This window comes from Cynocephalus volans, chromosome 7 (genome assembly GCF_027409185.1).
Source record: "Cynocephalus volans isolate mCynVol1 chromosome 7, mCynVol1.pri, whole genome shotgun sequence".
NCBI classification, from domain to species: domain Eukaryota; kingdom Metazoa; phylum Chordata; class Mammalia; order Dermoptera; family Cynocephalidae; genus Cynocephalus; species Cynocephalus volans.
Window position 1 is genome coordinate 127,202,056 of NC_084466.1, and position 27,864 is coordinate 127,229,919.

At 38.1% G+C, this 27,864-nt stretch overlaps 1 protein-coding gene across 2 annotated transcripts; it reads right to left on the reverse strand.

Moving 5' to 3' along the window:
* Nucleotides 1–458: 458 nt before the first annotated feature.
* TCTN3 (tectonic family member 3) lies at nt 459–27,864 on the reverse strand. 2 transcript variants are annotated; one of them, XM_063102978.1, is made up of 14 exons: nt 27,552–27,864; nt 27,251–27,374; nt 26,829–26,947; nt 15,582–15,709; nt 15,237–15,345; nt 14,926–15,041; nt 14,324–14,359; nt 13,682–13,762; nt 12,530–12,655; nt 11,539–11,646; nt 11,005–11,099; nt 10,559–10,712; nt 8,534–8,671; nt 459–1,357 (listed from the first exon to the last, which is right to left on the reverse strand). In XM_063102978.1, the coding sequence occupies exons 1-14, from the start codon at nt 27,808–27,810 to the stop codon at nt 1,121–1,123; spliced, it is 1,830 nt and encodes a 609-aa protein (XP_062959048.1). In that variant the 5' UTR covers nt 27,811–27,864; the 3' UTR covers nt 459–1,120. The 2 variants fall into 2 exon arrangements, with proteins under 2 accessions (XP_062959048.1, XP_062959049.1); XM_063102979.1 differs by lacking the exon at nt 14,324–14,359.

A 27,864-nucleotide genomic window follows, 5' to 3' on the forward strand; every position in this document is an offset into this window, starting at 1 on the left:
TAGAATACTAAACAAACACTTTGATAGAAAAGGGAAATTACTCATAAATATGGAATATTCCTACATACAATAAATGGGGAGGTTTTTTTAGAGAGCAAATTTCTATTTTCTTCAAAATAGTCTTGTGTTCTGATTATAAAAATCAGAGATGCTATTATTTCAAAAAGACCCATTATTAACTGTAGTCTTGCAGAGTTTTTGTTTGTCTAGGTACACATGTATAAATATTTCTTGTCTTACAAAAATAGGACCACAGAGTATGTGCACTATTTTGTAGTCTGTTCACTTGAAAACAGATCATGAAATGTTTTCCGATGGCAATAAAAGCAGATCTACACAATTTTCAACGGTTGTACAACCTTCCCATCTATGGAAGCAATGGGATTCCAATTTCTCCACTCAGGAATGATAATAGGAAATTATCTTTTAAAGCAGTTTTCTCTGCAAGCCAGAATCTCTGAATTGGCCATGTATGCAGGGCCCTTTCTAAGTTGCCATTGTCTTACACTCAAATAATAGATTTCATGCTGAACTCACTACTAATGTCAGTGCCACAAAATTGGGGTCTTCAGAGCATATCTCCTTACCACAATGGAGGGAAGGAAAGAATAGAAATGAATAGTAGGGTCATTTGCTAGTAGAAAAGGGAGCTGGATTCTACATTCATTTTGGAAAGTGAGTAAGGAGAAAGAATTGCTTTCCGTACTCGGGCCTGGACAAAGGGTGTGGCCAAACCTTGGGTGACAGCAAGAGCATGTTCCTCTTCCTGCAGGGCCCGACTGTGACTGTGAGCAGATGGATGAAGATCTTACAAACCTTTTGTTAGGTATTCCACAACCGGAAGGGCTGGAGGAAGACTCTTTGCCTTCCCAGCTTGAATAGTGAATCAATGTGTACCCGGTGGCCTGCAGAGCCCTAGAGAGACAGCTATGATGGATAAAATATTTTTATTGCTTTTCTAAAATACCTTTTTTTATGTACAAATATTCCTTCAGTTAGGTCCTCTATTATCCTAAATGCTCTTCTCTGGTCATGAGCATTGGTAAGGCTTTAGCCAAGATAAGTAGGCTGCCTCAGAGCTTCCCACAGGAAGAATTGAAATCTGATTATTCTCTTTTCTTCACTTAGGCTCTAGGTTGAGAACTCCAAGTAGTAAGAGGCACAGGATAAGGATGGGAGAGACTGAACCTTTTTGAGAGTCTACTCCTCTGCTGAATACGACTTGGAAGGGAAAGAAAAAGTCGAAAGGCATTTTCCAGTCCATTCTGGGTTGGCCCCTTGGAGGCTCTGGCTTCTGAGTAATGTCCACAAAGTTTACAAGAGTTGTCAAAGATACTTCTGTTTCCTGTTGGGAATCCTACAGGAAGAAAGTCAATGACAGGTCAGTGCTTGGTACCCATTCATATAGCCCTACAACACGGCTGTTATTATTACTTTCCCTGAAAAAAGACCAAAAACAAATCGCCCTTAGCAAGATATATCTTTTGCTGATATTGGTCCTGTGTAGTTCTCTTTCTATGAGACACAAGGAAATGAATTTCTTAGCAACAGTCCATATTAGAACTGTGAACAGTTATACCTACCTAAAGACTGATCCTAGCTTCCCCCAGTTGGGGAGCTGCCTGATGTCAGAGAGGCCAGATGGCAAAACTGTAGCTGTTACATGCATAGCTGCTCTACCCAATGAGGTCCCAGAGGCTCTAGACTCTGAAACAGTACATATGGACAAGTGGAAATAGTAATGGCAATTCTATTCCTTCTTAAATTACAGAAAGAAATTCTGCAATTTAAGAAATTTCTTGGAAAAAGCAAAGAACTCAGTAATGTTGATTTAAAAAAAACCATCAGATTCACAGACTCTTAGAGTTAGAAAGGATCCTTCCAACCACCCATAAATGAAAGTCAAATAAAACAGATGCTCCCAGGAGAAGAGAACTTGTCAGGCTGACTCAAGTATTTAATCTAACAGACATAGCTTTTGGTAGATATGGCTGAAGCTTGATGATGTAGAATAATGGAATTATGTTCATCTAAAATGAATTCCCTCTGTTCTAACTCTGTGCTCACCAAGCAAACTTCTGATAATAACTTGACAATAAATAACTATTTCGTGGAAACTGAAATGAAGATTTTCTCCGTTCACCTTCGTTCACTCTGATGCATACATTATCTGCTGTGGTCTTTAGCAACAGTAAGCACCAGGCTCGGAGAACATAATTTTGCTTGGAATAACCCTTCTAGGGACTATAATTTTTTTTTTTTTAAATGGAAGTGCAGGTCATATTAACTTTTTGCATTCTTTTTTTTAACCTGTGAAGCTCATGAGGGACTTGGAATATAACTAATATAACTTCTGAGGCACTGAAAGAACCACATTCATTCCAAGGATGGCCAGCTTGGGCTGAAGCTGCTGAGGGAATCTGATTCCAGTTAGGCATCAAAAGTTGTTAATAACTTAAGGAAATAGAGAATAAGAAAGAACTCTTAGATATTAAAAACATGATAGCCAAAATAAAAAATTCAGTAAAAAGGTTAAAAGATAAAGTTAAGGAACTCGTCTAGGAAGAACAAAAAGACAAAGAGATAGACAATGAGAGAAAAGAAAAAATTGAGAGTCAATCTAGTGACCCTGTATCAGATTAATAAAAGTTCCAAAAAGAGAGAAGAGAGAAAATGGTGGAGGTGGGAGGGCATTATTAAACATATAATAATTGAAATCTCAGAGAAATGAATTTCCAGAACAAAAAAATCCCACAAATTGTTCAGTATGAGGAATGAAGAAAAGACCTACCCAAAGCATAATATTGTGGAAACTTCACAATACTAGGAATAAAAAGAGATCTTAAAATGGCTTCTGAACAGCAGTATTGGAAACTAGAGGACAATGGAAGAATACCTTTAAAATTGTGAGTGAAAATAATTGCCAATTGGGAATTTTATACCTAGCCAAATGATAAATTAAGCATCATGATGATGGCTGAAAAAAGTTATTTTTAGACATATGAAGGAAAAAAATGTACTTTACATGCACCTTTTCCCAAAGAGGTTATTAGCAACTAGACCATATTATATCAGGTTATGGAGGTCTCCATGAAGAAAATCATAGGAAAAAGTGGAACTGATAGATTACATGGCAAGTTCAACTCTTTGGAAAATTTCATTGAGAGAAATTGTATAGAGCTGTTGGAGAATGTGAGAAGTCTTAGCTATCTCCTCAAAGAAAACTAAGAGTGAAATATGAGGTAATTATTAATTTCACAAAAAATTCTACAAAAATTGAACTACTTGGCTTAGCATGAGTATTTACATAATCATAATAATGAAACACTGACCATTGATTTAATAAAACATTTTGATGGAACCATTGGGAGAGTGGCGGGAGAGACAGGAGAATAACAGAGTAGAACTCACCTACAAAAATAGGAAGTCAATACATTATCTCTGAGACTGATTATTCAAGAGATAACTAAGTATACATATTGCTTAGAAATCAAGGTAAATCCCAGAAGAAACAGCTAAAAGAGTTAAACAGGTAATTTCTGGAGAGCAGGAGGGTAAGAGGGGATATAGGACTTTTTACTACTGGGACTTTAAAAAATATATGTATGTATTATTTTGATAAATTATACAATTATCTAGCATCAGCCCAGTCTGCAGGGGAACTGCAATATAAGGTGGGCTTCATACACCAAACAACTCACTTTGTCCCAGCCCAAGAAAAGAGGGGTGGGCTTTCATATTTCTGCTCCCTTAAGTCACTGGTAAAGGGCCATCAGGGGATGTAAATTCCCAAGCACTTTACAGGTAAAGTAGGTTCTAGTAGACAAAACAAAAAAGGAAGAAGACCTCAGGCATACCCACCAAAAAAAGGGGGACAGGGGATGAAAAATACCAGGGTGACTGCAAAAAGCAAAATTACATTTGGGGATAGTCAACAGGGTACCATATATAAGATATAAAAGAACTAAATGAAATACCCAAATTAAAAACCTATCCATCATCCTTGACTCCTTCTTCCTCAGCCTCCACATCCAAGCAATCAATCAAGTCCTACCTGTGGCAGCCCTAAATCTTTTGAAGTCTGTGTACTTTGTACAGCCCTCATAGCCCCCATATCCTGGACCTGGGTTCTGGCCATCAGTATCTCCTGACGAATTTCTATAGCAGTTTAAGCTGCTATAGTTTACAGTTTATAGCAGCATAAACTGTCCTTTATAGCAGTATAAACTTCACCTCAGTATTGCCTCACACCTTGCAGGGGTGATGTCTGCCTGTTCACCAGTCCATACCTAGCTCCCGGCATAGTACTTGGCATAAAGTAAGCATTCAATAAAGTCTTTTTTTTTTTTTTAGACAAATGAGCAGAGGTATTTTTGGAGACAGGGAACTAATATAAATAAAAAGAGATAATAAATCACAAGGTAGAAAGTATGTCATAGCTATTTAAGGGTCAGTGATTACAGATCTACTTGACCCCATACCCTTTCCACCACACTGTAAGTGGGATCCCTAAATGTTGTGCTTAATCCATTCATTCAACTATGTATTTACTAACAGATGTTTCAAATGAAATGCATATTCTTCATTTATTAAAAAAATTGCCTCCATAATTGTGTGGAGGTTTGGAACAAATGCAGCCCACTAGATAGTCCAATGAAAAGGAACTTAAATTGCATTTGCTGGGTCACTGGATAATACTGAATGTTATTGACCCATTTGAGAATTTGAGTTTTAGTACTACACGAAGAACAAGGGTTTTGAGTTACATTCGGTATGTTATATTTGAATTCTGAAATCTAAAGTTTTTCCATTTGTATTTTAAAAGTTATGTACAGGTGACATTAGAGAATTCACTGTGTAGCATGTAAAGCAAGAAGAGCATTGGAAAAAAACTCCCTCAAAGTCTGGTCATCTCATTTCTTTTATCAAGACAGACAAAAGACACATAGCCAACTCAGCACATTTCTTTTACTGTGGATCCAGTTCAGTTACGTATGGTTGATTTAATTTACTTCTGCTTTAAGCTGTAATATTTTATTATGTTTGCTTCAGAAATTACCACCACCAATTCTGTTTTAACACTTTGTGAGGCCTGGGAGATTTATTTGCTTCAATTCAGTTTATGATGCAGCAAAATCCTTTGTCTCAAAATAAGTTTTACTTTGTAACAACATGAAGAGGTGGAATAGGTTTTTTTTGGCTTTTGTAATATAAAGTACACCCTATATATTATTATATTACATCTTTATAATCACAATTTTTTAACCACTATATACATTAATCCCCTATGTCAAATCGTTACAAATGAAAAATACCTTTGTTAAAGAAAAAGCTGTGGATACTGTCTCCTAGATTTATGTTTTTGTAGCTACATTCAGACTATAAACTAGAACAAATTCATCTTTGGCTCAACTATGTAACTCATTATTGAGCTGTAAGAGTTCTTTATTCTACATATGTGAACTTTGTCAGATACCTATTTTGCAAATATTTTCCCCTAGTCAGTGGCTTTTCATTTTTCTTAAATGTTTTTTCTTTGAATATTTTTATTAAGGTACAATTTATAAATAATAAAAAATATACATCTTAAGTGTTTAATTCAATGAGTTTTTACAATTCTATATGCTATGTAGTCAATACCCAAAACAAGCAGTGGAATGTCTGTCATCTCTGAGTTCTTTTGTGCTCCTTTCCAGTCTATTCTCTGTCCTTCTCCCAGAAGCAACCACTTCCTGACTTTTACCACTAAAGGTTAGTTTTGCTTGTTCTTCTATTTCATATAAATGGAATCTTACAGTATATTTTGGTGTATGTGTTTGGCGTCTTTCAATTAAGATCAATGTTTTTGAGATTCATCCATGTTGTTTTGTGTACCAGTAGTTCAGTGTTTTATTGCTGAGCAGTACTCCATTGTGTGAATGTACCATAATTTGCCCATTCTCCTCATAATGGATATATGGGTTGTTTCCAGTTGTGTGCTGTTATGAATAGGGCTGCTGTGAACTTTCCTGTACAAGTCTTTTCTGGGGCACATGTTTTAATTTTTGTATTGAGACATCTTCATTTTCATAATGGTATCTTGTTGAGCAGAGATTTTTAATTTTGATAAAGTCCAATTTACAAATTTTTAAGTTTTATGGTTACTGGTTTTTGAAACCTTTGCCTACTTCAAATTTGCAAAGACAGTCTCCTGTTTTTAGAAGCTTTATGACTCTGGATTTTATGTATTGGTCAGGCATAAGTATTTTTTTGTGCATGAAGAAAGACAGGAATCAGAGTTCATTTTTTCCTCATATGTTTATCCAATAGTTCCAGTTTTATCCGGTTGTTCCAGCACCAAATGCTAACATTTTTTTCCTTTTTCCATTGAATTGATTTGATTTGTGGATCTATTTTTGGATTCTCTATTCTGTCCCATTGGTCTATTTGTCTATCCTTATGCCAGGGTACTGCATTGTCTAAGATTTATTTTGAAATGAGGTCCTGTAAGTCCTCCAACTTTGTTCTTTTTCAAAATTGTTCTGGCTATTGTGAGTCCTTTGAATTTCCATGTAAATTTTAGAATCAACTTGTCAGTTTCTACAAAAATTCCTGCTAGGATTTTATTGGGTTTACACTGAATCTATAGATCCATTTGAGAATAAATACATTAATTTTGACTCTTCTCCATAAACCATTTTTTTTAGGTCCCCTTTAATTTCTCTCAATAATGTTTTATAGTGCAGGGGTCTTACCATATAAACTGCAGGCAATAGTTTCCGAGATAATCTAAAAAGTAGACGATCTGCTTGGTGATAAACATGAATTGAATATCATAATTTTAGAAAGGTTTGGAGCTTTGGTCCTGTGATGCTCATTGTTCTTTACACTCCCTTATTGTTTTAGTCTAAATTGGTACAGAATACTCTGAAAAACTAGTTTTTTCCTAGAGATATATTTTATTTTTTAAATTTAAAAGTTTATATGCAGACATGAAACATGATGTATTTTATCAATCCTCAAACTTAAAGATTCCTTTAAAGGCCCAATTAGTATAAAATTATAAGCAGCAAAGAACAATGTAAATGCATGCTGACATAATATTATTGTTTTGTAACTCCTTATACTTTTACAGGGGCACGACATCTTTCATGGAGATGAGCTTCTTGACTCAGCTCATAAAGAGAAAATTTTTGCATAATCAAAGTTACCTTTGCAAATCCCTTAAGTCACCCTAAGTAGACGAACATGGTTTTGTGTATTCCATACTACCTCTCAGTAAGTTCAACACAATTCATTTTTACTTCGTCACTGGAATAGATAATGTTTCAGTAGATATGCATGAATGAAGCACAGTTGAAATTCTCAGCTGTCACACACTTACGCCAGTTAGACTGAATGACTGTAAAGTGTGGTTTTGTAGAGGGGGACAAACTTACCTGAAAAGCTAATCTCTGCTAAATGCTAGAAAAAGATTTTGGTTAAAATACTAGTAAGAAAGAGGCACTGGGTGACTACAATGCCTAAAAGAATCAGAGATTTTGGAAAATAAAAAGAACGGTCTTAAGGGTATCTTCCCAAACAATACAGGAAGTCATAAATAAAGAATGAAGATATAGTTTAGAAACATTTAACAATGGATCCAGAGCAGGATCTGTAACATTAAATGAGTCTCACAGAAATGGTTCTCTTTATTCAGTAAACCAACACAAGGAGAGAATGGAATGTTCTCATTAATACAGTTTCTGATAACCTGAGTGTTAATCCCATTTACAGGTATAGAGAACTAAGTTGCCAACCCCATTGTGAGGGAGAGCTCAAGTTATTTTACTTCTGATCTAAATGTAATGTTTTGTTTTGTTTTCTGGGATTTAAATGCAGTGCAACAGATAAGAATTTCAATCTGTTTTAATTTTCATTAAAGTCAATAAACTGGCATACCAATTTATACATGAATCATTTCACCAGGACCTAATCATTCCTAAGTAAAATGAAATATACCCTGTTTTTGAACTTCTAAAGTTAAGGATTAGGTTCTAAGACAAAGGCAGATGCTAAAGCTATCCTAAGGCATATCATAAAAATATGTTTACTACAGACTAAAAGCATTTATTTAAAGCAACACATACACCCAAGAATTGATGACTGCAAACTAGCCACAGCAGTAGCTTTAATCACAGTCAACAGGCTTAGAGGCTGAGACTATCACATTGAATACACATTTATGAAAAATGTTTTCTGTGGTTGAATCAATCAGTATAATAATAGTGATAGGATTTAAAAGAAATTAACCTATACTATAATCTGGGGTCAAGAAATTAAAAAAAAAAAAAAATCTGAGATGAAAGGGATATAGGCTGTATTCACCATGACAACATGTTAAATTCAGTAACCAGGCAGGGAAGATAGACTTGAAAATTGTGTCAGCTCATTCTAAACATTAGTTGGTAATATAAATTGGCTCTCAGAAGTTAAAAAATGATTTGGTGTCAAATGGCTGATAAGACAATGTGGGTTTTGCACAGTTAGTGGTCCTTTATGAGTCATGACTTACCTGTCTGAACTGGCATTGATATAGGAATCTAGCTCCTGACACATGAGCTTGTGGGTTAGACTGGAGTCCTATATTCGCCCACAATACCTGGATCTCCAGGGAAACTGGTATGAAACAGCAGGAAGTACAGTTCATAGCCTGCAGAAGGGGAAAGAAGCACCTGCATGAATTGCCTGATGGTTGCTTATAGTTACCACGCATTAGGTAGCCATTGTTTTTTAAGCATTGTACAATAAGAGAGAAGGCAGTGTGGCTTAGAAGAGGAACATAAAAGTTCACAATAGACCATATTATTGTTCTTGACCTTAAAAAATTTTATATTTGAAAATGGAAATTATGAATATAGAAATTAAGAAAACGTGAGCACATGTACAATGGTTATAAGAAGTGCTCAGTGAATGGTGCATAGTCAGTGCTGTGAAATGGCAGAAGAAACAGCCATTTCTGGTTGGGGATGGCTTTGTGGAACTGGGATGAGTAACATGTGACTGGGAGAAATGGTGGTTAAAGACAAATCAGGTAGAAAGATGGTATATAAAAAGGTGTGCAACTACACTGTGCCAGCACCTCGGGGTCCACCCAGGGACCCAAGGTATGGAGAAGGGGACTGGACCCCCCTCCCACAACCAGGCACACCATGCCAGCACCTCGGGGCCCACTCAGTGACCCAAGGCATGGAGTCAGGGAGCAGACCTTCCTCCCACAACCAGGCACACTACACCAGTGCCTTGGGGCCTGCCCGGGGACCAGAGGCATGGAGAAGGGGACCAGACACACCACACATCCAGGCACACTGCCAGCACCAAGGAGCATGCCAAAAACATCACCTCCATGGGGGTGGCCCACCATAGCTACCACAATAACCATGGCTGCTGCGAAAGCAGCTAGACACCACAACCATCACACAGATGGTCTGCCAGCCACTGGAGTGCATTGACACAAGGAGAGTCACCAGCAGAGATAAAGAAAAGAGGATGTTTCTCTCCACAAAGCCCATTTCAGAGTGACAGAAGAAGCATCTGCTCTATGATAATATTGGGGGACCTGGACACACCTCTCAGCATTGGACAGATCATCTAAGCAACAAATTAACAGAGTAACCATTATTCTTTCAGAAGGAGAGAAGAAATCTAGGGTAATTAAAGGGGAGGGAGGATGGGGAGAGACTGGACAAGGGGCATAAAGAATAATTATGATTTGTAACAATATATATGGTAGTAATATTGATTTGATCAACAAACATATCTCAATGTTGAACCCCCAAAATATGTATTATCAATTTTGATTCAGTAAATTAAAATTAAAAAAAAAAAAAAAAAGGTGTGCAACTAGAACAGCACTTGAAGCCATGAATGGACATTCACTGATTAATTTAAATAACAGATAGTGAGCGTCTCCTATGTGCCAGGCATGTGCGAGGCACTGGCCTTGGGCAGACCACTTGGCTGAAGCAAAGGATTTGAACACAGGAGCAGTGAAAGGTTAAAGATGACACTTTAGGGTTAGATTATGTAGTCCATTTAAGTAGTTTGTTTTGAAGGCATCAAAGAGCCATGAAAATTTCTGGAATAGAAACATGGTATACTTAAAGTACTACTCTAGGAGGATTAATTGTGAGATGCAAGAAGGATATACCATTCTATGTGGTTTCAATTTTTAACCTGTTAGTGTATTTTTATGTAAATGTAAAAATATAAATTTTTGTAACAAGAGAAAGAGTACAATATCAACCTCATGAAAGAATCTGTGCCAACCAAATATTCAAGAATAAAAGAGAATATTTGAAATATATGGTGTGATTTTGAACCACAGACAATCTCTAGATTTTCTACCTCCAAATTTTTTTCTAAGTAAGGAGAATAAGTTAGGTGTAAACCTCATGTGAGATAATGACTTAAAATGGGCATAACTTCTTATAATCTTCCTTCTATGGCAAACTTATTATCTATGGAAACAGAGCTGGTTTTAACCTTACTATCCATATTGAAAATGAGCCTCCATCAGAAGGAGTATTTCTTTCCTTACTGAAACACTGCAGCTCCTGCTGAGGATCCTGGTCCACCCTCCTTTTTGGGCGGGGTCAGCATTACCAAAGATGGCAACATGCTCTGGTCTGGGCCTTCCATGAAGAGTCTGATAAATCTCCTGCTGCAAGTGGCTGCAGTCTGCCTTCTTCAGCCTATGATTAAACACATGGAGACTGAAATCTAATGCTAACATAATAATGTTACTACATTAGTATATTAATCCAAACATAAGAAATAATATTATAAAATAGATTGGAGGAAATAATCCTTAGTAGGTCTTAAGAACTGTGAGAACACTCTCAGCAATATTAATTATTTAGATTAAAAGACTATTCCTAACTAGGAATCTCTGAACTGTATTTAAAATATAAATATTACCATATCAACATATTCCCTACAAGAAAAGATAAAATTGTGGGAAATGATGTGGAAGCAAAGAATTACCTAAGCTTGCATCCAGATATTGCATTCACTCCAAATTGTACCTCATGTCTCTTAACAGAGCAAATTCCATTACCCTGGCTCTTCATGAGGGTCATCTAAGGTGGAAAAGTTAAGGAGATCATAACAGAAAAAAAAGTAGGCAGGATTGGAAAATGTATACTTTCATTGTTCCCTTAACACTATTTATATTTTATTAATATCATGATATTATTCACATCACAAATTTGTATTTTTTCTCTACTAATTAAAAAACACACAGAGATAATTAGTTTTTCCAAAAACACCACCAGTATAAAAGTATCTCATTAAAACAAACAAAAATCAGCCCAATCCTCACCTTTCGCCAGTCTAACATAAGTTTTAAAGCCTTTGATGGCATCAACATTTGAGAACATAATGTATTAACAGTTTGATAAAGAAATTGCTGAATACCTAAAAAATGGGGGAACCCTGAGAATTGAAAAATCCGAAAGATCAGCTGTTGTAGTTTTTCTCATTAAGCTGCAATAGGCCACCCAGCTCCAAAAAGGATACCACATGACGTATATCACCAGTTAGAGCCAAAAGTGGCTTCCCAACAATATAGCCAGGATTCCCACTTTTAGGACCAGTAAGAGAAGCAGCTGTGCTTTGTTGAAAAGCCTGCAGAAAGAGTAAAGAAAAGTCAGTTATGGAGAAAAGCATGCTTTCCCACCTTCTACCTGGCTTCCTACCCTTCTTTAGGGCAATGCAATAAGTGAGCTACACTGAACAATGTGGCTTCCTTCCACAGCATAGAATTTTGCAAAGATTTCTACTCCAGTGTTTCTTTTGCTTTTTTTAATTCACTAAAATAAATCCTGAGTGATCTGCATATTGAAATTCACTATATGCTACTTTTACCAAGGTCTACAACCAAGGTTCTACCAGAGATCCCGTAACCCTATTTCTCAAAAATTGCTATCAGTTTAGGGCTATGTTCAGCCTGGTTGAAACTAGAGGAATTTAAATGTAATTTTAAAAATATATTTTAATTAACTATAAATGTTTCAGCAATGAACTCTGAGAGACACAGGATTTGGATGATCACCTGAAGATAGAACTGAGAACTACTGGGTTCAAAAAGAGGAAGGAAGTAGAAGAAAGCCAAAACATGGTGATCAAAACTGGAATCTTTGATTAAGAAATGAATAAAATGCTGAATGTCCAGAACTATGAGAAAAGCTAGTTAAAGAATTTCTGTGGGTTGTTGCCTGAGTTTATGATTCAAAATGACTATTTAAAAAAAGAGTTTTGATTTGAGTTTAAAGTCCTGTTTGCTGGGGGCCAGATAGAGAATCAGAGCAAATGTTAATGAATAAACAATTGTTGAATACCTAACACTTGTAGTTAAATTATGAAATATTAAATGTTGAGGCCTCAATTGACACACTGAACTAGGTCTTCATAAACTTATTCTATTTCCCATGTATTACAGAAGCAGAGAAACTCTTTCTAACCCGATACTTCTTCCCCTCTTGATCCCCTATAGCAAAAGGGGCCTAACCCTGAAGCGAATGATGAAGTGTTGCTGTAAGGAAGCGCCTGGCTCAATAGTCAGGTTGGTGTGTCCAAAACTAACAGAGACTTTCTGGATTCCAAAAGTCCCATTGGTCTCTATATCATAGATGACCTGAAATACAAAGAAGAACCAATTAATAAAAAATAGTTATTGGGCTGATAATGTTTCGGATATAGGATTTTCTATCTTTATGGGTTTAATTATAATGAATGAGGGAGACTGAAAAAGTAATCTTAAAAATGCAAAACACAAATACCGTGAAAAGATAAAGACAATTTCATATTACATTTGCACATAAAAAAGAGACTGGATAGAGCTCTTTGAAAGGGTTCATGGATGAGGTGAGTTTATGGAAAGAAATGAAAGGGAAGAAAAACAAGTTTTGAGTGTGCGCAGAGGAGGGTGAGTAGAAACAGAGGCATCGTTGAGCATGGACCAGGAACCTGGCTCACTTGGCTCTCACAACGTCTGAGGATGAATAAAGATAGTTGCTTTATCTATGGGATGGAAGTCACATGCAATTCAAGGTAACCTTAAATTTCTGAGCACAGTCTTTAAAATGATGCTTAAGATAATTCTGACTTTTTTAGGTTGGATTGATTAGAAGACAGAGGAACAGAAGTTGACTGATCTACTTCAGACTTTCAGACAATACTGTGTCAACAGAAGAAAATGTGATCAATCAGAAAGAACCAGTAATAGACTACATGTAGGCAAAGGAAGGGGAGTCAGAAATAATTTTAATGTTCTGAACCTGAAATACTGAAGGATGGTGGCAATGGAAATGGCAGAAAAAATTCTTTTCTTTTTTTTAAAGATGACTGGTAAGGGGATCTTAACCCTTGACTTGGTGTTGTCAGCTCTCCCAAGTGGGCTAACCGGCCAGCCCTATATAGGGATCCAAACCCGTGGCCTTGGTGTTATCAGCACCACACTCTCTCAAGTGAGCCACAGGCCGGCCCTATGGCAGAAACATTTTCAGGGAGGAAGGTGATAGGCTCAATTTTTGACATGCTAAACTTCATCTAATGCACAAAAATTCAGGTGGGGTCAGTCTGGTACTTAATGGAAGATAAAGCATCTCTGGTGATTCTGATCACCATACCACAGTCCAGAATCTGAAGTCAGCATCCCTACCTGGGAAACAGCATTCTGACAAGTGTTTCCAGCTAACAGAGGAGGATCAGCCTGTGAGACAAGTGTTACAGGAACCTGGAACTGGCAAGGGAAAGAAGTAAATCAACTAAAATTAAAAGCTATCTCTTCTAGCTACATATCATGCTAAAATGAGTATTTTTCCTTCCCCTTGACCATCTTCTTTCTTTCCCCTTCCTTTGCCAGCCTACAACTTAAATTCAAAAGTCATTCTAAATCAGCACTTTTCAAAACTTATTTCTCAGAACACTAATTCTCTTAGATATAAAATAAGGGTTACATGGTCAAATAACTTTTAGAAATACTGTTTTCAACACTCCCCTCTTAGAGATTAACAAGGCCTTCTAGCAAACTAAAGACTCCAAGAAGCCCACCCTAAATATAGTGTTTAACTTTATTTATCCCAATGTTTTCCAAACTTACCTAACACGTCATGAATGCTTATTTCATATATTAGGCTATTAATCATATAGAACACACTTGCAAAAGTGCTGATTTAGATCCATACTTGACTGATAGATCATGCTTACATTTTCTTTCACCATTACTGTCTAGACTGAAATTGCCTCAGATGCAAAGGAGCCAAATATTCTTTTTTCTTCTTCCTGAAAAATGGCATCATACCTTCATATTCTGCAAATCAGTCATACCTCTTGGAATCTAGAATAACAGTGGGGACATTAGTGTGCACGCACACATACACACACACACACACACACACACACACTTTACATAAAATCACCAGGAGCTTGGGGTTTCATATTACTACCAATAGGCTTTGGTCTTGAAGGAAAAATCAATATATTACTTCCTCTCTTCCACCTGACTCTTCCTTCACTAAAATAACCGGGAGTGTAGCTAGACGGGAGGTTGGATACACTGTGATGCCTACCTACACTGACAGAGCTCTACTAAACAGCAAAAGCAAGAAGTTTTAGTGAAATAGTGAGATATCACTCCCTTCCATCCTCCCCAAAATAGTGAGATGTCACTCCCTCCCACCCTCCCAAGCCAATCCCATTAGCCAAGAAGGTCATAATCTCTCATCCTGTGAGGCGAACGTGATAACCACTACACTACGGAAACAAGCTTATAATCTCTCATCCTGGATATCCTCTTGGGGACTGGTTTCCAATTCAATGTTCTTTCCACTACCCACAACTTTGAGAAGCATGTTGACTTCAAATCCACGGTGATGATAGAGTGGAGAGAGAAAGGACACCCACCTTCAAGACTGTGAAGTTATAATAAGAGGCAGCATCAAGGGCTGGATCCAAGATACAGCTATCTGTCAGGTTCTTGAAGAAACGAGTGCAGGTTGTACTTTTACTTTCTAGGAAACCTTAGAACACAAAGAATTAAGAGAGTGGTAAATGAGAAAGCCCTTTTTTTTTTTGGTGGCTGGCCAGTACGGCAATCTGAATCCTTGACTTTGGTGTTATCAACACCATGCTCTAACCAAACGAGCTAACTGGCCAGCCCTGTGAAAGCCTATTTTAAACTGAGCAAAAAGGCTGTACTTCTGCCCTGGACTCACCTGCAGGATTGCTCTCGGCACACAGTCCCCCAGCTCCAACTCCTGCAGGCTGTCTCAGTAAACTTATTACAGACCACTTGGGGAAGTAAGTCAGAATAGGGTCCCCAGCCTGAATAAAATATAGGAGAAATTTATTCACGGTGAGATTCGGTTGAACAACACCAAAAAAGAAAAAGTAGAAACAAAGTAGGGGAAAAAAAAACCCCAGCTTATCTATATGGACAGCAGTGCCCTTCAGAAGAGCTGACGATGGTTTACCTGGTTGCAGGGTGGTACTACCTTGTCAGTTGTCTTCTATGAGGGCAAAAACCAAACCAGCAATCCCATCCCATTTCCAAGGCTCACCCTGTAAAAAGGTGGTGATGACTGTGTTTGGAATGTTGAAGTGAATGATTCGCCTCCAAACTCTGCAGCCAGGGCCTGGAAGTTGGTTGCGTTGACCTCTTGGAGCGTCTGGAAATAGTTTAATTTTGCTAAAATGTTTTTTAAAAGAAAAAGGGTTTAGATGAAAGAAAAACATTTGTTTCTAAACATCTGGCATGCCAAATAACTAATTTTTAAAAACATTTTTATTGGAGCATAATACATGTATAGTAAAGGGCAAATGCACTAAAGTGTAAACTCAAAGAATTTTTACAAATTTATATATGTGTATTAGCACCACCCAGATCAAGTTACGGAACACTTTTTCCAGAAGAGCCCCAATCAATACTCCATTTCCAAGGATAACAATTTTGATTTCTATCACCTCTTAATTTATTTGTAACCTGTTAATTGAATTATTGTTTTAGTATTAAGATCTGAGATTAGAATATGGTCAACGCATGCCATAAAGTCCAAGTCTCTGATGGCCAAGAATGTGTATGATTAGCAATTTATGATGAAAATAGGAAGCTCACTAATGTTCATACTTGCCTCATACCAGATGAGTCTCTGATATAACAAAATGGTACTGTTTCTGTAGGAACATGGCAAAGTTGGAGACTATATTTATCTATCCTCCCCAGATCTTCCTGTTTCCTCTAAATTTCAGCCGACCACATTCTAATAATAATGTTTCCATCTCTCAAATATACAGATTTCTTATATCTTATTCCTTTCACTTTATAATTCCTACATTCAAAATTACAGATACCCCAAAAAGGTATTTTGTGTAACAATTCTACTATTTCTATTATAACCATGTATAAGTCTATTCAAGCTCCTGCAGCCATCTCTTTATGGCTCTTCAGAACCAGGAGAGAGAGATAGGAAAAGGGCACTGGTAATGTCCTCCACCCAGAGGGCAGCAGGTGATAAACAACACTGTCTGCTTTACCACTGCAAGTCTTTTGCTAACTTGGAAAAGGAACATGGCAGAAACATTCCCCGTTCTAGTTTCATTCTTCATATAATTATGGTTATTTGGACAGAGTCAAAAAGATTACAAGACCTGCATCATTGAAAGCTAATGAGGATTCCACATTAAATAAGCTTGACTTTTATCCTCTGTGATCACAACTTAATTGTTTGGCTTTTCAGTTTTGCAGCATAAAATGAACACAGATCTCAATTCTGGGGCCTTTTAGACTACTGACTCTCTATACATCTAGATCATTGTTACTAAAATGAGAAGATCAGCAGCCCCAGCATCACCTGGGAGCTTGTCAGAACTGTAGACTTGGGCCACTCCCTCGGTCTGCTGAGTCAAAATTTGTATGTTAACAAATCTCCAGGTGATGTACATGCATATTAAGAGTTTTTTAAAAAGCATTGCTTTGAAACAGGTGATGCTGATGCTGCTGGTTTGTGGGCCACTTTCCACCTCTGATCTGAAATCTTCAAATTCTGAAACTTCTAGGAGGTGTTAAACATTTCCTTCAGAACTCATACCCTGAAAACCACCATAGAAGAGATATTTACCTCATATCAAATGCAGTTATTTCTATTCTTACAAATGAAAGAAAAGTTAAAATTAAGCTAAGAAAGAGATGAGCTGAGATGACAAATATCCTTCTGGCATTTTTTCATGACTTAAATGAATAAGAGAAAGTCAACATTTTGTCTCTCACTTCAGTGCAGGGATATTGGTGATAATGGTGGTAAACAAGGATAATGCAGAAAGGAATACAGGGTAAGGAGAATAAGTAAAGAGTTTTTGCCTAAAATTTCTACCACCTTACATGATATATTACACCTAACAGAGCTTAAAGGTACTCAGATTGATACAATTTCAGATGTGCACATCTGACCCAATCCCATTAGGAAATTTGGGAGACACCAGGTCCACACACCCCAATAAGCCATGCCAGAATAGGCAGGAGCCACAGGACCTCCAGTGCAGTTCAGTCTCCACCGCCTAGAGAGGCCTGAGAGCTGCCAGGCCCATACGCCTCGAGTCAGCCACACCAGAACAGGCAGGCGCCACGGGACCCCCAGGCCAGGCCAGTACCTGCCGCCCAGAGAGGCCTGAGAGCCACTGAGACCACAGGCCCCGAATCAGCCATACCAAAACAGGCAGGCGCCAAGGGACCTCCAGCCCAGGTCAGTCCCCACTGCCTAGAGAGGCCCGAGAGCTGCTGGGCCCACATGCCCTGAGTCAGCCACGCTGGAATAGGCAGACCCTGTGGGACCCCCAGCCCAGCCCAAACAGCACTGCCTGGAGAGGCCCGAGGGCTGCCAGGCTCACAAGCCCTGAGTCAGCCGCACTGGAACAGGCAGACGCCACAGGAACACCAGCCCAGGCCAGTGCCCACCATCCAGAGAGGCCCGAGAGCTTCCAGGCACACACGCCCTGAGTCAGCCACACCGGAACAGGCAGGCGCCACGGGACCCCCAGCCCAGGCTAGTCCCCACTGCCCAGAATTGGCAGTCCCTTCAGGATCCAGGCCAGACATCAGGGTGGAATGAGTGGACTGTGATACCCCCTGCCACAATGACTAAACACCAAAGGAAAGATACCAGAAATATGAAAAATCAAGAAAGTACATCACCACCAATGGAAAATAATAATTCTCAAACTTTAGATCCTATAGAACAGGAAGTCCTTGAAATGACAAGGAATTTCAAGCAACAATTCTAAGGAAACTAAATGAGATACAAGAAAACTCAGTTAGACAACACAATGAAATGAGAAAAAATATACAGGATCTGAAAGAAGAAATGTACAAAGAAATCAATGCCCTGAAAAAGAATGTAGCAGAGCTTGTGGAGCTGAAGGATTCATTCAAAGAAATAAAAAACACAACAGAGAGTCTAACCAGCAGGCTAGAACAAGCAGAATAGAGAATTTCTGACCTTGAAGACTGTTTGAATTAATACAGGTGGACCAGAAAAAAGAATTTAAAAAAATCAGAGATAACAGCAACCTTAACCACTCAAATATCCAAATCATGCGGATATTCCTCCCCAGAAGGGGAGGAAAAAGGAAATGGCATTGAAAACATATTCAATGAAATAATAGCAGAAAACTTCGCAGGTATAGGGAAAGTCACAAATCTTCTCATTCAGGAGGCCCAAAGATCACCAAACATATTCAACCCCAAAAGGTCCTCTCCAGGACATGTTATAGTCAAACTGGCAAAACTCAAAGACAAAGAGAGAATCTTCAAAGCTGCAAGAGAGAAGTGGCAAGTCACCTATAAGGGAGCCTCAATCAGAATAACATCAGACTTTTCATCAGAAACCCTAAAAGCCAGAAAAGAATGGGATGATATATTCAAAATACTAAAGGACAAAAATTGTCAGCCAAGAATACTTTACCCAGCAAGGCTATCCTTCCGAAATGAAAGACAAACAGTATATTTCTCAGACAAACAAAACCTGTAGAAGTTCACTATTACACGACCAGCCTTACAAGAAATTCTCAAGGAAGTACTGGGTTTGACACCTGAAAAACAAACCATCACTGCCATGAATACTCAAGAAAGAACAAAACCTACCAGTAAAACAAAAATCCTAACAATAAAGAGAAAAAATAGTTTATCTACTGCCCAGGAAACTAACAAACACAGAAGACAAACAAAATCAGAAAGAAGGGAACAAAAGATACTTAAGACATCTAAACAAAAATCAATAAAATGCTAGGAGTAAATCAATACCTTTCAATAATAACTCTAAATGTACAAGGATTAAATTCCCCACTCAGAAGACACAGATTGACTGACTGGATTAAAAAGATGACCCAACAATATGCTGCCTTCAAGAGACTCATCTCACCTGTAAAGACACACATAGATTAAGAGTAAAAGGATGGAAAATGATATACCATGCAAATAGAAATACAAAACGAGCTGGAGTAGCTATTTTTATATCAGATAAAATAGACTTTAAACCAAAAACCATAAAAAGAGATAAAGGCCACTATATAATGATAAAAGGATCTATCCATCAAAAAGACATAACAATCATAATTATACATACACCCAACGCCGGAGCAGCCAGATTTATAAAGCAAACACTATTAGATCTAAAGAATGAGACAGACACTAACATCATAATGGCAGGGGACCTGAACACCCCACTCTCAACACTGAACAGATCATCTAGGCAAAAAATCAATAGAGAAACACAAGATCTAAACAAAACTTTAGACTGACTGGACTTGGAATATTCTGTAGATATCTGCCATCCAACAACCTCAGAATATCCATTCTTTTCATCAGCACATGGAACATTCTCCAGGATAGACCACATGTTAGGTCACAAAGCAAGTCTTAACAAATTAAAAAAAAATGGAATTATCCCATGTATTTTTTCAGATCACAATGTATTAAAATTAGAAATCAGTAACAAATGAAACTCTTGAAACTATACAAACACATGGAAATTAAACAACATTCTCCTTAATGACATATGGGTACAAGAAGAAATTAAACAGGAAATCAAAAAATTTCTTTAAACTAATGAAAATAATGACACATCATACCAAAACCTGTGGGATACTGCAAAAGCAGTACTCGGGAAGAAATTTATCGCATTAAATGCTTACTTCAGAAGGATGGAAAGATGGCAAATAAACAACCTAATACTTCACCTTAAAGAACTAGAAAAACAAGAACAATCCAAACCCAAAGTTAGTAAACAGAAAGAAATAATTAAGATCAGAGCAGAACTAAATGAATTAGAATTGAAAAACAATATAAAAGATCAATGAAACAAAAAGTTGGTTTTTTGAAAAGATAAATAAAATTGACAAACCTTTAGCAAGGCTAACTAAGAAAAAAAGAGAAGATGTAAATAACAAAAATTAAAATGAAAAAGGTGACATTACAAATGATACCTCATAAATATAAGAAATCATTAGAGACTACTATAAACAACTATATGCCAACAAATTTGAAGATCTGGAGGAAATGGATAAATTTCTGGACGTGTACAAACTACCAAAACTGTGCCAAAAAAATATAGAAAATCTGAACAGACCAATAACAATAAAAGAGATTGAAGCTGTTGTCAGAAGGCTCCCAACAAAGAAAAGCCCAGGACCAGATGGGTTCACTGCAGAGTTCTACCAAACCTTCAAAGAGGAATTGATACCAATTCTCTACAAAAGATTGAAATAGAGGCCATTCTCCCAAACTCATTCTATGAGGCAAACAACACCCTGAGGCCAAAACCAGACAAAGATACATAAAAAATAGAAAACTACAGGTCAATATCCTTGATGAATATAGATGCCAAAATCCTCAATAAAATACTAGCTAACAGAATACAGCAACACATACAGAAAATTATCCACCATGATCAAGTGGGATTCATCCCAGGGATGCAAGGTTGGTTCAACATATGCAAATCAATAAATGTGATACACCGCATCAATAAAAGCAAAAACCAAAACCACATGATCATTTCTATTGATGCTTAAAAAGCACTTGACAAAATTCAACATTCATTCATGATAAAGACTCTCTACAAGTTAGGTATAGATGGAAAGTATCTCAACACAATTAAAGCCATATATGATAAGCCCACTGCCAATATCATCCTGAATGGGGAAAAGCTGAAAGCTTTTCCTTTAAGAACAGGAACTAGACAAGGATGCCTACTCTCACCACTCCTATTCAACACAGTGCTGGAAGTACTAGCCAGAGCAATCAGAGAAGAGAAGTTAATAAAGGGCATCCAGATTGGAAAAGATGAAGTCAAACTGTCCTTGTTTGTGGATGATATGATCCTATATATTGAACAGCCTAAAGCCTCTACAAAAAAATCTTAGAGTTGATAAATGATTTCAGCAAAGTTGCAGGATACAAAATCAACACACAAAAATCAGTAGCATTTCTATACTACAACAGTGAACATGCAGAAAAAGAAATCAAGAAAGCTAGTCTATTTACAACAGCTACCAAAACAACAACAACAACAAAAAACCTTATGAATAAAGTTAACCAAGGATGTGAAAAATCTCTACGAAGAGAACTACAAACCACTGTTGAGAGAAATTAAAGAGGACACAAGAAGATGGAAAGATATCCCATGCTTTCAGATTGGAATAATTAATATTGTGAAAATGTGCATATTACTCAAAGTGATCTACAGATTCAATGCAATCCCCATCAAAATTCCACTGACATTTTTCTCAGAAATGGAAAAAACTATCCAGACATTTATATGGAATAACAAAAGACCATGCATAGCCAAAGCAATCCTGAGCAAAAAATAAATAAATCTGGAGGCATAACACTACCTGACTTTAAACTATACTACAGGACCAGACCCCCCTCTACAACCAGGCACACTGCCAGAACCTCAGGGCCTGCCCAGGGACCTGAGGCATGGATCCGGGGACTGGATCCCCCCCTCCCACAACCAAGCATACTGCCAGCACCAAGGAGCATGCCAAAAACATCACCTCCATGTGGGTGGCCCACCACAGCCACCACAATAACCATGGCTGCTGCGCAAGTGGCTAGACACCACAACCAACATGCAGATAGTCTGCCAGCCACTGGACTGCACTGACACAAGGAGAGTCACCAACAAAGATCAAGGGAAAGAAGAGGATGTCTCTCTCCACAAAGCCAATTCCAGAGTGACAAAAGAAGCATCTTCTCTATGATAATATTGGGGGAACTGAACACACCTCTCAGCATTGGACAGATCATCTCGGCAACAAATCAGCAGAGTAACCATTATTCTTTCAGAAGAAGAGAAGAAATCTAGGGTAATTAGAAGGGGGGGAAGGGGAGGGGGATGGGGAGAGACTGGACAAGGGGCATAAAGAATAAGTACAATTTGTAACAATATATGTCTAGTAATATTGATTTGATCAACAAATGCCAATGTTGAACCCCCCAAAATATGTATAATCAATTATGATTTGATAAAAATTTAAAAATAAGTAAATAAAATAATATAAAAAATAAAAGAAAATAAATTATACTACAAAGCTATAATAACCAAAAGAGCATGGTACTGGCATAAAAACAGATATGCAGATCAATGGAATAAAAAAAAAACCCAGATATCAACCCATACACCTACAGCCATCTGATCTTTGACAAAGGCATCAAGTCTACACACTGGGGAAGAGACTGCATCTTCAGCAAATGGTGCTGGGAAAACTAGATATTTATATGTAGGAGAATGAAACTAGACCCGTACCTCTTACCATATACCAAAATCAACTCAAAATGGATTAAATAAATATACATCCTGAAACGATAAAACATCTCAAAGAAAACATAGGGGAAACACTCCAGGAAGTAGGAGTGGGTACACACTTTGTGAATATGACCTCAAAAGCACAGGCAACCAAAGGAAAAATAAACAAATGGGATTGTATCAAACAAAAAACTTCTGTACAGCAAAAGAAACAATCAACAGAGCGAAAAGACAACCAACAAAGTGGGAGAAAATATTTGTAAAATATACATCTGACAAAGGATTAATATCCAGAATATACAAGGAACTTAAACAACTTTACAACAAAAAACCAAATAACCCAATGAAAAAATGGGCAAAGGAGCTGAATAGCATTTCTGAAAGAAAGATATACGAATGGCCAACAGACACATGAAAAAATGCTCAACATCCCTCAGCATTTGGGAAATGCAAATCAAAACCACTCTGAGATACTACCTTGCTCCAGTTAGGATGGCTAATATCCAAAAGACTGAGAATGATAAACGCTAGTGAGGTTGCAGAGAAAAAAGAACTCTTATACACTGTTGGTGGGACTGCAAAATGGTGCAGCCTTCATTGAAAATGATACGGAAGTTCCTCAAACAATTAAAGATAGATCTACCATATGACCCAGCTATTCCATTGCTGGGAATATACCCAGAGGAATGGAAATCATCATGCTGAAGGTATACCTGTACTCCCATGTTTACTGCAGCACTATTTACAATAGCCAAAAGTTGGAACCAGCCCAAATGTCCATCATCAGATGAGTGGATATGGAAAATGTGGTGTACCTACACAATGGAATATTACTCTGCTATAAAAAAGAATGAAATACTACCATTTGCAATAACATGGATGGACTTAGAGAAAATCATATTAAGTGAAACAAGTCAGGCACAGAAAGAGAAATATCACATCACATGTTCTCACTTATTTGTGGGAGCTATAAATAAATATACAAACAAAAAAGGTGGGGGAGAAGACACAACAATCAAAACAATCCCTTGAACTTAAGACAAGTGAACAGATATGATGTAGTGGCGGGGGAGGGGAGAGAGGGAGGGAGAAAAGAGGAATGGGTAAAGGGACAGGACAATCAACTACAATGTATATTGAGAAGTTAAAATAAAAATAAAAATAAAAACAAAACACCTGATAATTTGAGCTTCATCTAACATTTAAAACTTTTTTGCTTCAAAAGATACCATGAAGAAAGTGAAAGGACAGCCCACAAATAGGAGGAAATATGTGCAAATCATATATCTGACAAGGGATTTGCATCTAGAATATAAGAAACAGAACTCAATAATAAAAAGACAATCCAATTAAAAAATCCAAAGGATTAAATAGACATTTTTCTGAAGAAAATATACAATTGGGTAGTAAGTACATGAAAAGTAATTAGAGAAATGTAAATCAAAAGCACAGAGACATACCACTTCTCACCTACTAGAATGGCTATAATAAAAAAGGCAAACAATAACAGTTATTTGGTGAGGATGTGGAGAGATTGGAATCCTCATGCACTGCTGATGGGAAAATAAAATGGTGCAGCCATTTTGGAAAAGTTTGGCAATCCCTCTGAATGCTAAAAATAGATTTACCATATGCCAGCCATTCTAATCCTAGGTATCTACCCAAGAGCAATAAAAACATATGTCCATCCAAAAACTGGTATTTAAATGTTTATGGTAGCTTTATTCATAATAAGCAAAAAGTGGAAATAACCCAATGTGCACCAACTGATGAACGGATAAACAAAATGTGATATAGTCATACAATGAAATATTATTTGTCAATAATAAGGAATGAAATACGGGTAAAAAAAAAAGGGGGGGGGGGAATTTGGATCCTCAGAGGTAAAAGAGTTGCAAAAGGCCAAAGAGCCAGGAGTAGATGACAGATCTGATTCCTTGTGTATGGTTTTTCCCCCTCCATTGTGCTGTACAGACTTTGACTAAGAATATCCTTTACTGATGATCATTATCAGCAGATATTAAGCACTGTCGGCAAACACAGATATGATTCATCTTTTTAAGGTGCTGACAATTTATCTGGGGAAACATGATGTTCACATAAATTGATAACAATATAAAGAATCCTGAGGGCCGGCCTGTGGCTCACTCAGGAGAGTGTGGTGCTGGTAACACCAAGGCCACAGGTTCGGATCTCATATAGGGGTGGCTGGTTAGCTCACTGGATGAGCACGGTGCTGACAACACCAAGTCAAGAGTTAAGATCCCCTTACCAGTCGTCTTTTAAAAATAAAGAAATAAAAATAAAGAATCCTGTAAGTTACAAGGGAATGACAAATGATAAATGCCTTAGAACTTCTGAGTATGGGCTCACTTCCAACAGGTGAGCGAGAGAAGAGTCATGGAAAAGCTAGGGATTTTAAAATGCAAAGAGAAGAGAAACACCTGAGTCAAGGAGAAAAGCAAATACAAACTTGGGAAAAACGCAAGGCATATGTTGAGAACAATAAGGAGATGAGTTTGGCCAAAGCATAAGGTCAGTGTTGAGAGTAATGAGAGAAATGCCTGGAAAGTTAAGTTGAATCAAATGTAACAGCACCTTGATTGGGCAGGCTAAAGAAGCTGTACTTAGTCTTCAGGCAGAGCGAAGTCATTGGAGGTTTCTGAATAAAGCAGCAACATAAGGCAATGTTATGGAAAGACTAAACTAGCAAAGTGATTCTCCATGGTTGTGTGTGCTGTGTGTATGCTATGTTTGTATCTGTGAGGGAGGGAGGCAAATATTCAGAACCAAAAGGAAGCTTTTGCCTTTTTCGTACTAAATGTGAATCCATTCCCGAGGCTCATTCAGGGAGAATTCATTGATGTAATGATCCACTATTACCACTGGAAGTGACCATACTTCTCAGGCATTGTTGGGGAAATAAAGCTTAGATCCACTGGCCCAGAAGCAGTGTGCAGGATGGTATGGGAGGCAGGAGTGGGAATTAAAAGTAGGGAGCACCAGTTGGACGCTATTGGAATAGCCCTGGAGCGTGATTGTAAGGCTGGATATAGAAGGGAGTAGAAGGTTTGGAAAAGAAGGGGCAGCCTATCTTAAAGTGAAGTACTTACCTTGCTACCTTTACTCTCATAACTGAAATGGCCACAGGGCTCCTTATAACTGCTTCCAAATTCAATCCCCCCAAACCAAAAATTGGTTATTTTCTGAGACAAATATAATTTTGCAATTTCTTTTCTAACAGACAAAATCAGGGTGAGTTGACTTTCAGGATTCAAGGAACATTTAAATCTATTTTGTGTGGGAACATTATTTTGCTTCATAGACATTTTTAAAAGATGTATTAGTTTCATATCTTTAGAAATGTTATAACCAGCACTAGCAAATTTCTAAGTCCATTAAAAAACCCCAATAATAACTACCACTCATCTTTATTGCACTCTACAATTATAGAGTACTTTCATATCCAGGGACAGAGATATTATTTCTCACTTTACAGCTGAAGAAATGATCCTGGAAATGCTAGGGATTTGCCCAGGTCTATGCAGCTGGAAAGGAAATGCAGCACTGAGATCCTAGCCTAATGTTCCATCTCCTGTACTGTTGCCTCGTGAAGTAAAAACAAGGTTGGCAAAAACTCAATTGTCAGAGGCATTCCTTTAAGTATTATTTGGTGCTTACCATGTGTCAGGTACTGGGGATTTAGTGAGTGCTCTCACTGAGCTTGTAGCAAGTGGAGGGTAAAGACTACCAGTAATTATCTGAGCTAAGAGGGATGATTAAAAGTATTGAAATTAAAGTATGAGGCATGAAGTAGGGCATAAGAAATTGCAAATGTTCACTAATAAGAGAAAGAGGGCAGGGGAAGGGGTAGAAGGAGAGGGAGAGTAATAGAGATTCAAAGTACAAAAATAAAAGTTTAAAAAAGAAACAGGTGAAAACGCAAAACACAAAGCCAATTCTCCATAAATGTTAGACAGCAAGAGCAGCCAATGTATTTCTACTCACAGTTGTTCACATGGACACAAAACTGCCCAATGCCATTTGAATCCATGAAAACTCTTGAAGGAAATGGGGAATTACTCCTGAAGATAAGCGAATTATCTACACACACCCAGCTTGAAGACCTGTGAGGAAAGAGGATGGAGAAGATACACTTAGAAGCGAAGGGGTAGGTCTAAAGACGGGTGCTCCACGGAAATCAGTCAGATGCCACAGAGAGACTCCTTGGGCAGCTACAGAGCAGCAGTAAGGTCCTATTCTACTGGACAGCCTTACCCTAGAAAATCATAAAACGAAGGCCACTCCTTGGAAAAACGAAGAGTATGTCCAAGGAGTGGAAATGGGGGCAGGAGGTAGGAAGGGAAACTCGACCTACTTCCAAATATTACACATTCCAGGCCCCCAATCCCCTGAGCACTGCAGCTCACCTTACGCTGCCAGGAAGGCAGAAGGAGAAAACTGTCCTGGGATGGAGAAGATAGCAGTCCCCGTCGCAGCAGCAATTTATATCGCAGGTACCAGGAGTCAAGTCACAGACGCAGATCGGTAAGACTATGAAAGTACACCAAGTGCAGCGAGTGAGATGAGGATCCCCAAACTCTTCCAAGTGCTAATTCCCCCTCTTCTGACAGCCCCACTCCTCGCTTTGTGGCAATTCAACTTTGTTGACAGAATTTTAGATCTGAGAAGTACGTAAATAGTTTCCAGCCTCACAACCCTTCCCCTCACCTGGGAAGAGGTCCACGGTCCTATTCCCAGGCGCCGTAGGGGCCACGAGAGTAGGGCCTACCGTAGAGATCCCAGGCAGCACGGCCCGGGGAGTGGCAGTCCCCAGGGAGGAGGACAGGAGGGTCCCGCCTTGCGTCCCTGATCCCAGCTCCGAAGAGGTGGGGACTGCCCCTGATGGGGACGAAGAGGGCTGAGGCCGGGCGCCCTCAGGAAGCATAAGGAAGAAAACCTGAAGAAGCACGAGTTGCAGGGTGCACATGAGCAGTCAAGAGACCCCTGCAGGGTCCAACGTGGGGCTCCGCGGTCTCCTGAC